Source organism: Marmota monax, unplaced genomic scaffold (genome assembly GCF_021218885.2).
Source record: "Marmota monax isolate L192 unplaced genomic scaffold, Marmota_monax_Labrador192_F-V1.1 WCK01_AAM20220418_F8-fsc00020, whole genome shotgun sequence".
Lineage (NCBI taxonomy): Eukaryota > Metazoa > Chordata > Mammalia > Rodentia > Sciuridae > Marmota > Marmota monax.
Window position 1 is genome coordinate 14,711,986 of NW_026692912.1, and position 11,509 is coordinate 14,723,494.

General features: G+C 39.3%; 1 protein-coding gene across 1 annotated transcript in view; it reads right to left on the minus strand.

The window, feature by feature from the left end:
* The window catches only part of Stom (stomatin), a 29,165-nt gene extending 17,957 nt beyond the window's left edge, over positions 1-11,208 (minus strand). The window contains exon 1 of the mRNA XM_046451870.2: positions 11,055-11,208. Within this exon, the coding sequence (XP_046307826.1) occupies positions 11,055-11,115 (61 nt within the window). The 5' untranslated portion in view covers positions 11,116-11,208. The remainder of the gene's footprint in view (positions 1-11,054) is intronic.
* Between the last annotated feature and the right edge of the window lie 301 nt (positions 11,209-11,509).

Genomic DNA, 11,509 nt, shown 5'->3' on the forward strand with positions numbered 1-11,509 from the left:
GTTTGTTTTTCCTTTCTTGGAGACTATAGGAACTGAGAAGGCCAGATTGATTTTTTAAGGCTTTTCCGCCATTTTTTCAGGAGCTGTTTTGATGGTACAAGTTTGACAGGAAGGATAGGGGCAGGCCTCCATGTGTACTACTTAGAAGGAAGTGCAAAAAAGCAGTGAGACAGGCTTTGGAAAAACAGGAGACCAAGAGATATGCAGAGGGTGCAGGCAGGAGCATGGGAGAAGAGGGGGCCCATGCTGGCTCCCAGGGCAAGTGCTCTGGAACACAGGATTAAAAAAACAAAAACAAAACAGAAACACACACTGAGAACCTTGGTCATATTGAATTTGTAATTTTTGATTCTGTGTCAGAGAGAGGTTAGTGTCCTCATGCATAAAGTGACATAAATTAATCCTGGATATTAAGCTATAGTTTTGGGGGTACAGATATTCACTGAGCAAATATTCAAAGCTGGGCCTCCGTGCTCTTGTGGAGAAAGCCCTGTCAGGCATTATCACAACTGATAACACAGGAGCGGATCGCAAGGGTGTTCTATACCCTAGGCATTGTGTAAAGTTACTTGAGACATGTGTATCATTTAACTCTCACAATAGCCCTGTGAAGCTAAGTATTTTAACCAATGATGTAATGAAACAACCTCACTTTCCCAAGGTCACTAACAGAGCACTGGGGATTCAAATAGAAGTCACTGACTCCAAAGCTCCTGTTCTAAATCTCCGATCTTTCACCACTGAATTTAAAGACCTCATTAGAGATGTTTTCAAGTTTGGAGCACTTTCTTGATAAAGTGTCCAAACTGGGATGGCACGGCAGGAGTTTCGAGAATGAAATCTAATATTCTTTGGAGGAAGCCCTTTTAATTCCAGCTGTGCCTATTTATAGTAAAAGACAGATTCAAGGCTCTGTGCCAGGCTCTGGCCTAGATTTTGAGTGAAACAGATTCCAAACAAGCAACAGATTGGCCACAAACACTTATCTGACAGCATTTGGTGCTTTCCAAACTACTGCCTCAGGTCTCCCATATTCTAGGCAAAGTACAAAGCTCTATGTCCTGGAATTACTACACTGAAGACCCCTGAGGGCAGAGATGGTTCTTATTCTTTTTTCTTTCTTTTTTGGTGCTGGGGATCCATCCCAGGGCCTTGTGCGTACTAAGCATGAGCTCTACCACTGAGCTACACCCAGCACTTCTTGCCTCTTTCTGTATTTCCAATGTCTAGCACAGTGTCCTGCAGAAAGTGGGCATAAAATAAAATACTTCTTACCCAGCTTTCCAGCTAGATGTGTTTTTTTCTTTCCTCTAAATCCTGACAACACTTAAAAAAAATCTCTCTATGGCACTTAAATTTAGGCTAATACTTTAATTTCTTGTGTATTTATACCCCTTCTTAGACTGAGCTTTCCTGAGCAAAGGAGTGTGTCTAGGTTTGAATTTCAATTCTGCAGCTTCTTAGTTGTCTGATCTTTACTTCTTTGAGCCCTAAGTTTCTTCAACTATTAAAAAAAAAGGATTATTAGGCTGGCCTTATAGAATTGAGATAGTCCTCAGTAAATATAGATGATAGTTTTCTGTAATTCTTCCATTTGACTCAAGTGTTTAAATCACCATAATGAAAAATGGAAAAAGAGTTAGTACTTAACCTAAGAGTGCTCTACCACTGAGCAACATCTTAAACCCTTTTCATTTTTTATTTTGAGAGAGAATCTCCCTAAATTGCCTGGGCTGGCCTTGAATTTGCAATTTTCCTGCCTCAGCCTCCTGAGTTGCTGGAAGTATTAGCATGCACACTGACCTCAGGACACTTGATTATATATATTTATATAATTTGGTATCAGGGATTGAACTCAGGGGCACTCAGTCACTGAGTCACATCCTCAGCCCTGTTTTGTATTTTATTTAGAGACAGGGTCTCCATGAATTGCTTAGCGCCTCGCTGGCTTTAAACTTACAACCCTCTGTGTCAGCCTCCAAAACAGCTGGGATTACAAGCATGCGCCACTGCACCTGGCTGACTTTTTATTTTATTTTTTTAATGAAACTTCTTAAATGACTTTATTTGCCCCTTGCTTTATGCCATTCCCAGCCAGCATAGAATTGGCAAAAATACCCAAAGAGATCCACAGGGGACAAGACAGAAAGATCAGGCAAATTTGTTCTGTGCTGTGTTCATTGTCACACTGTGTTCATTGTCACATGTGTCACACTGGCTCAGTGGCAGAGCACTTGCCTCACATGTGTGAGGCACTGGGTTCAATCCTCAGCACCACATATAAATAAATAAAAAAGAATGGTATATCAACAACTAAAAAATATTTTTAAAAAAGTATAAGGGATTGCAAATCAAGAGGAACAAGAAGTGACATGGATATTGTGAAAACTGGGCTTGCTTCTTCACACAGCAGACACTCGGCTAGAGTGTGCACATGCTGGGGAAATGACATTTTCTTATTCTCCTAATGCCTTCACAACAAAACTACCCCATTCACAACCCTCACAATCCTTCCCAAACTGGTTACAGCTAAAAAAGGTGTTTAAACCACATTCCCAAGAGGTGAGACTTAGACACTGCAAGGCTGATAAGTGAACCCCAGTCACCTGCCATTCTTCCTTACCCACCCAGAGAGGAAGATCCACTCTCAGTCATTTCATGAAATTCCTGCCCTTCAGGTTTCCCACTCACTACTTCAGAAGTGAATCCTTGGTAACAGCTTTACCAGGTAAATGACAACAGGCAATCTGTATTCCTGAGATATTTTGGTTGATATACTTGTCAAGTTAGCCAGGTGCAATACTCTTAAAGATTAGGGATCTGATGATACTAGGTTGTAAATACTACTTTGTTAGGTTTAGAGCATTTTTTTTTTTTCTGCCAACATCTTTCCTGAAAGCTGCATTAGAATACATTTTTAGCCAATCAAAGCCAGGGTCTGGATACAAGCCTAGATATTTAAATTTCTGTACTGAGCATTCAAATTAAGCTTATCTCCAGGAAAATAATGTTTTTAAAAATATACTTTTATAAAAAGCAAAATAGTCACTGTAACAATTAGAAATTATAGCTCAATGAAAACTTATGTATACTCTCATCTCTGGATGGGGTGATACATTATTTAAGCCTTTTGTATCTTTCCCCCACCACAAGTGGAATAATGGAATACTGAATGATTTAAAGTTTACACCCCACATACTGTGAACATCTTTTCATTCCAGGACATAATCTTTATCATTATTAGTGGCTATACAATAGTCTATTGTTGCATGTGATGAACGTTTATGTTGTGTCCAAATTTCTCAACTAGAAACTCTGCTGCATTGAATATGCTTTTAGTAAAGTTTCTGAAATCCTTATTTATGTGTTATGTAAATTAATTTTGCTGAAAAGATGAAATAATACAATTAAGTTCCTCTCATTCTGGTATCTTTTATTACTACCAATAGCAACTACCATTTCTTTTTTTCTTTTTTTTTTTTAGTACTGGGGATTGAATTCAGGGTAACTTCACACTGAGCTATAGCCCCAGTCCAATTTTTTAAAAAAACTTTTAAAAATAAAAATACATATTTTAGTTGTAGATGGACATAATACCTTTATTTTGTTTATTTATTTTTATGTGGTGCTGAGGATTGAATTCAATGCCTCACACATGCAAGGCAAGCACTCTACCACTAAGTCCCAGCCCCACAATTATTTATTTTGACACAGGGTCTAATTAAGTTGCTGAAGCTAGCCTCAAACTTGCCATCCTCCTGCCTCAGCCTCCTGAGTTGCACAGGTCACTATGCCTGGCAATAACTACTATTTTTCTTTTTTTAAAAAAATATTTATTTTTTAGTTGTAGATGGACACAATACCTTTATTTTAATGTGGTGCTGAAGATCAGACCCAGGGCCTCTCACATACCAGGCAAGCACTCTACTACTGATCCAGAACCCCAGCCCAAATGACTACCATTTCTTGAATATCTAATATATGTTAGCTCATCATATACACTATTTCTAATGCTTACAAAACTCTGTAGAATATTCCTCCTGGATACCTAAAATAACAAAGCAAAAGATCTGTGAAGAAACCAAACCAAACCATAAAGCAGATGAAAAAAGAGAAGTTGTATAGTAATTTGTGTTGGATCAGCTTTTAAGGAGAAGCAGTGACACATTCTTTCTAAGATCATAACCCAGGCCAATGTTCAGAGCACTGTATGTTGTCAGCCATCCTATAACAGCAGATTTCCTCTAAGATATATTATACTTGTCACGCCTGGAAGTCATATGGAGTAATAAATCCCATGAATCATTGGGACTTAATTACCCTGAAGTTCAAAACACACTGGATTTCCACTGCTGAGAAAGGCCAGAACCACACCTTTCACCATGGCTAAAAACTGGACTCCAGAATCATATTCATTATTGCACAAAAAGAACTGGATGGGCTCAAGAGTTATTGAAATAACCTAAGTTGCAACATTTAAAGGCAATCTTTTCCTTCTCCTTCCAGAGTGTGTGAAGCACTGTGTTATAAACTGTCAACAGTGTGGTCTGGGTGGGGAAAGATAGGATGGTTGGGAATTTTATCTCAAAACACATGCTATCGGTTTTAGCAGCATTTTATAAGGGGTAATAGTAGGTCAAAATAAAAGGTCTAGGCAGTTTTTGAATTTTCTTCTTAAAAGCAATTATATTTAGGATATGAGTTCTTTGGGGCCATTATTATTCCATATCAGAAATTCTACAGCAGGATTGGGCCAACGGCTCCTGTAAAGAGCCAGAGAGACATGTTAGACTTTGCAGACCATCAAATCCGCTACCACAGCGTGTGAGCCCTCACTGGCAAAACAGACATAAGCGAACATGGCTGGGCTCCAATAAAACTTAATTTATGGACACTGAAATCTTTCATAGGCAATGCAACATTATTCTTTCTGTTTTGTTTCTTAAAGCCATTTCAAAATACAAAAGCTATTCACACCTTGTGGGCCATACAGAAACAGCCAGCCAGCCAGGTTTGCTCCACAGGTTGTTATGACCCCTATTCTTGTTCTATGTCATACAGTTATTTATTTGTGAAGGAAGACTTTCATAAATTAAACAGTGCACTTGATCTTTCTTCCTGCTATTCAAATAGGGATGTTTTTCAGTGCCATAGTTTCTCTCCTTTGCTTGTTTTGAAGCAAATCTTCCTAAGATCTGACAAATAAAATCTCAAGGTAAAAAATAGTTAAAAGGGTCATTTTCAAATGGAATTTTAGGAGAAAGACAAAGAAGGGAAGAAAATAGCAGAAAAGAAGGAAAATAAGAGAAACAGGAGAAGAGGAGAAAAAATAAAAATGAAGGCTGCATCCCACAAAGAGACAGATGAAAAGACAGAGGGGAGAGAGGGCAGAGGTTAGCACATGGTAGGGTCTCTACTTGGAGATCACAGCTTGCAACTCATCGAGACAGAGGATTTCAAAGCAAACAAGCCTACACTATAACTGGTCTTTCAAATGATTATTTTCATTAGGCCCAGTTGTTATTAGAAAGCCCTTATTCTTAAATCTCCAGGGAAGAAATTATTCTCTGGCCCAGAATGACTTCAAGCCAGAAGCTATCAAGTTAAGAGCCATCTGAAAACTGTCACTTTCTCTCTATCATAAGCCATCTATAGCTACTGATGACGCTAGTCCAGAAGAACTGATTTGACAATGCACTACATGGTTTAAATTACAAAGCTTAAAAATGTGTTTACCATGAAATATTAAGGCAAGGAAATGGACTATTTTTTAAAAAGATTTTCAGCAAAATTTGAAACAAAGGGAATCCCTTTGCTTGGCTTAAAAATAAGGAAATTAAATAAGCATAAATATTCTATTTCCAAAACATTTTGAAGACTTTTTGCAACTTTCTTTCATTTGAATGTTTCAGACCATAAAACAGGAGGGAAAAAATAGGTAAAGGAATACCAATAATGTAAAATTTGGATGCCTACATCTTTCTAAGCTGCTATAGATCATTCTACTCTGCTTAAACAATGTTTACCACACTTATAAATATCTTATTCAATGCCTATCCTCTTCACAATATTGATCCTGTTAAAACATGTAGCATCATAATGGCCTCATGGGAAAGTACCTTATCTTTCTGTGCCTCAGTCTACTCATCTAAAAACAGGGTTAACAAGAGAGCCTCCTTAGAGGGTGAGTGTGATGAGGAAATGAGCTAATATGGAAGACACCTAATGCATAATGGATGCTCAAAACACATTTGTTAAGTAAACAGTTGTTGAATGGTGAATTAAACCTGTTTCTTTGGGGAAGAAAAGAGACTACTTATCACATAAGACAAACTAACAACAAGGGTAAAAAACTCAGGCAGGGAGACGGACAAGCTGAATACAGCCTATGTCTGGAAACACCAAAACATCTATGTTCATAAAAATTGGAGAGAAAAACAATTTCATAATGGGTATTAAGTTCATTAAATTTAGAGGAGGCCCGAAACACATGAAAATGGGACCAAACCCTCCTACGTTCTAGTGCTGTTTTGTTCCCAACTCTTTTATTTGGATATCTTAGAAGCATACATAATTAAGTTATTCTCATAAAAATAACCTCTTTGGAGGGTAACATTACTCTCACTTAAAAATGGAAAAGGCGAGCCTAAGGAAACTAGATCAGAAGGTTCTGGATTCTTTCCTAAAGATGCATGGTTAAGCAGTAAGATTTTGAAGTTTTGGTATAAGATTCTAATTCTGCCACTACATCTTTTCAGCAGTAAAATAGGAGAAAATGGTGGTAATGATTTCACATAGTGTTATGAAGATTAAATGAGAAAATAGGTAAAGTGCTTGACACTTCGAAGTGTCCAGTCAGTGTTGGTAAATATTATTATTACTACAACTTTAAGATCATTATTGATCCCGTTTACAGGAATAAACTTTTTATTAAGTGAATTGTCTTCTGGGACCTATACACCATGGACGAAATATCAAGACTTAACAATCTGCTTGGGGACTCTATCTCTGGAGGAGAAAAGACCATGCTCAGGGTGATAAGTCAGAGTTCTAAACTTCATTAGGCCATCTGTCCTACAAATCTTTCAAATCTTTCCCTAAATTTGAAGGCTTTTTCAGTAGTACTCCAAATATACTGTTTTAAGTTGTAGGTCTAAGTAATTGTTAAGTTTTTTATTTTTTTGTTTTCTCCACTAAATAATATCTTAAAATTTTTTTATTTTAAAAATTTCAAAAGGACATGTTTTCACACTTGATACCTAAATTCCTGGGAGATAAATAGGGCAGTAAGATCATGCCCAATATATAGATGAGGAACTGGCTCTCTGGAGGTTGAGATTTGCCCAGGGTGACCCAGACAGTAGGCAAAGACACTGGGTTCTCAATAGAGATCTTTTCATTCTAAATTTTACCCACACTACACTACACTACCTTCCTGTAAGTGCTCAGAATGGTGGACTAGTTTGGTATCATTTAATTGTCTAACTTGAAGACAGACATTTTCTTGGTTGTATCTTCAAGGCCAATCTACTGAAATCTCAAGGCAAATGCTATGCTAGGGGTTCAAGTTTTTTTTTTTTTTTTCTTAAACTAGTCCCAGAGCACAAAGATACAAAAAGATTGGAGGAAAAAGTCCATCAACAGAGAATTAATACTTTCTCCTTTTTATTGACTGGGATCTCTAACTTCTTTTTTTCCTTGTTATCATAAATGAGGTTCCTTACTAGATATATTATCTTGACAATTACAGTCCCTTCTCTGTTAGTAACACAAACCGAAATAGTCTAGTCATATATATATATATATATATATATATATATATATATATATATATATATATAATAAAGAATGTGACGGTCACACCCTGAAACCAACAGTTTTGGGTAGAAGAAACACTAAAACAAGTTGTCGACACTAAACAAACATTTAGTCATGTGATTTAGTCTCCTTTTGCTTCCTTTTTCTTTCAACAAATGTGCTCATCTATATGTACTTGATTCGGAGCAATTACAATAAAGGAGGACATAGTCTATTTTCAAAAGCTCTCATGGCTTTTGGGGGTAATGAATAAATCAAATGATAATTATAACACTATGTAATAAATATCATGATAGAGGTATACACAGGATTCTAGGCAGATATAGAAGTGTACAGTTTTTTATGGTTACAATAGTTTTTAAGAAACTGTCTTCTAGGGCTTAAAAAACTGATTTTTGTATTCCATCTATGTCACTTTATCAACATCTTCAAAATTTTTTTTTCAAAGCTGACTAGGCAGTCGGTTTTTATAATGTAAAATTTACACTATTAGGTGGTACCAAGAACATACTTAATCATTAAAAAAAAACCCACATAAGTGACAGTTTTTGTGGTGTTGGGCTTTGATATTTGAGTTAATTTCTGATCACTACCAGTTTAACTCAGATTAATTATTGAAGAAGTCATGAAGTTCTCCCCAATCTGATCAGCTATAACAACTGAAATAAACAAATCAGTCCCATGATTCTGCTTATTTTCAGTGATTCTCCCAAAGGATTTATCCTGTTGACATGCTCTTAATTATAATGATATATTTCTTTGCAATACACCTGCATGATTTCATTACGAAGTAAATGTACTGGCTTTAGGAAAATCTAGTCCTGTCCTGGGTTTGGTTATATTTACCTGCCTGGGACTAATTCCCAAAAACGTCAGGAGATAAGAGTTTGGGTTTATGAAATTCCACTGCTCCCCTCAGAAGCAGTCCTCTGGAGTTGCCTTCTCCAAGAGGTCTTGACTGAAGCTGGGTTCCTCTGGGCTTTCTTTGCTTACTTTCTCTCACTTTCAGTGAAGTCCTAAAGTTAGACAAGACCCTGAACTTTGGTATTCATGTTAGAGAGTTCTAGAATGGGAAAATGGTTTGGAAAACCAGATAGACTGGGTTTGAAACCCACCTCTGAAATATGAGCTGTTTTATTTTATCACTGTCAGTTTCCTTATGGTAAAATGGTGAATAATGACATTTTCCTTTTGCACCTATTGCATAATTACAAGAGATAAATGTTTGTAAACCACTTAGGCTGTGTTTGGCACATGACCAACATTCAAGAAATTCTATTTAATACATTCTAGAAATAGTTTTCCTACCAGTGCCCACTTTTTGAGGTTTACCATTTAAAAAACAAGAAAAAGTGACTGAGCAAAATTTCCTCTGTATGTGTACTTTTCCAAGAGGATTCATTTGTTTTCATCAGTTTTTTAGAAGATTTCTATCTAAAAATTTTAAAAAGTTAAGTGAAAAATCAAAAAAAAAAAAAAAAAAAAGAACTTAGAAGTAAAAAACTGATATGTGACCATGAGAAAACTAAATGAACATTAAGTACAAGATCATGTTTATTCCCAAAGAACTCCAAACTGTTTTGCCTACCTAATTAGGAGATCAGGGTACAGAGGAAAGGATCCTATCCACCTTCTTATCTAGGAAAAGACAATGAAGGAAGAGATGGTCCTGTACTCTTTTTTCCCTGTTTAAATCTGAACTTAAAATTAAAATTTAAAATTTGGCTCCACTAACCTTAACTCCAATAGTGCGACTTTAAGTAATTTAACCTCTTTGAGTATCAGTTTCCTTGAATATAATGTGGTGACAGGAATAGTACCTACCAAGTTGGTTGGGGGCATTCAATAAAATAATGCATATAAAATATGTGGCACTGATCTTGAGCTATTTAGTGTTCAAAAATTTTTATTTTTTGCTATTATTCTCTCTCAGTAACTCTCAATGTTCATTTGGGAAGCTATCTCTATAAGGTGTATAGTAGATAAAGGAACTGATGAAGATCTCTTTAATTCGTTCTCTTTTTCTTTCTAAGGCTGATCTACACCACAGCCCTCTATAATTTTTTTTCATACTCCTGGGAAGGAATTAAAGCCAGAGATTTCCTTGCCTGGACAAGGAAATGGCACTTAAATTAGGCAGGTGGACAAAGCTGGCTTTACCAAAATAAGCAGAATAAATGATTCCAATACAGTGTTCTTTGTGGGGTGCTGGAGAAGCCACCCAGCCCCCTAAGACTGCTTTCATTATATCCTCCTGTTTGAAATTCCATCTTTAGAAAGAATTCCTTTGAAATTCCTAAGGGCTCCTAAGAGGATAGCAATACTCCTGGGAGGGTTATCACCTCTTTCCCTCCACCCTAAGGAGTTAGCCAATAAAGGCTCAAGGTGGAAGCTCTCTCATCAAAGGCACTAATTTCTTCACAGGGGAACAAGATTGCCACTCACAGTTCCTGCATTCCAGACAGGGAAGACCCTAGTCTCGTGGTGAGGGTCCTGAAGGAGAGTTCCCTAACACCAAGAGTAAAGTGGAGTGGGGCAGAATGGGGCAGAGGGTGGAGCTAGAAGGGGAGGGAAGAAAGCCAGAGACTCCTTTCTTTTGCAAATAAGGCCTACTAAGTGTGGGGAGCTGGAGCTTTGCATCTTACTATGAAAAAGGCCAGGTTCTAGAAGTGGGCAGTGGCCGTAGCGTGCAGGGGTTATGATCACGTCCAGAGGGGCTCACATTGGGGGCGGTTGAAGGCTGAGTGGAGGAGATGGCCTCCGAGGGGTTGGGAGGGATAGAAAGGGGAGTGGACAAGGAGTGATAACACGGGAGTCCCCACTCCACCAGTCTCTGGCTGCCAGTTACTAGTGCGTTTCCTCGACCGCGTGGATGGCACAAGATAAGGAAGCGCTGGCATCTGGCCTGGCATCTGAAGACCTAAGAATAACAAGCGCTTCTGCACGGTCTGTGCATTGAAACGCCCCCTGCCTTTGGCGCATCCACCGCGTGGAGGGCCAGGATGTGCCCTTTGTCCTCCCCCCACATCATGTCGAAATCGTGACCCCCCGGACTGCAAAACAAGGTATGAGAAAACCCGGGCTTTGAGAAGCGTTCGTGCATCCAAAAGCGGCGGAGACCAGCCCTGGATCTGGGTTGTCAGACCTCGGAACTCACGCTGCAGGCAGGGGCTTGGTCCCTAGAGGAAGGTTAAGGGTTGGGGGACTCTCAGGCCTCTCCGGGGGCGTGGACTCACCCTTGAAGGAGTCTGGGAGCCGCCGGGCCTGGGTTTCCTCTGTGCGCCGTTTATCAGACATGCTGCCTGAGCTGGAATCCACAACCACCCAAGCCTGAGCCTCCGGGAATGCAGCAAGCACCTCAAGGGGCGCAAGACCCAGGCTGCGGCCCCGCCTTCTCCTAGGGCACGCCCCTCTCCAAAATCAGCCAATAGAAGCTCAAGAATGAGGAGGGCACGCCCCCGCTTCCCGCTCTCTCCCTCCCCCGGGCTGCGCCGCGCCGAGCCGCCTTGGCTTCCCTAGAGGTTCGGGCTGAGGGGCGTGGCCTGAGCGGTGTGGCGCCCCCTGTGGCTGAGCCGGCCCCTGAGGCAGCGCGGGAAGGGAGGGGCGGAGGCTCAGGGTGTAGCGGAGGCGGCTGGCGGGCTGGCCTGAGGAAAAGGTGAGAAATAGGGAAAGGAGCCCTACTGGGTGGAGT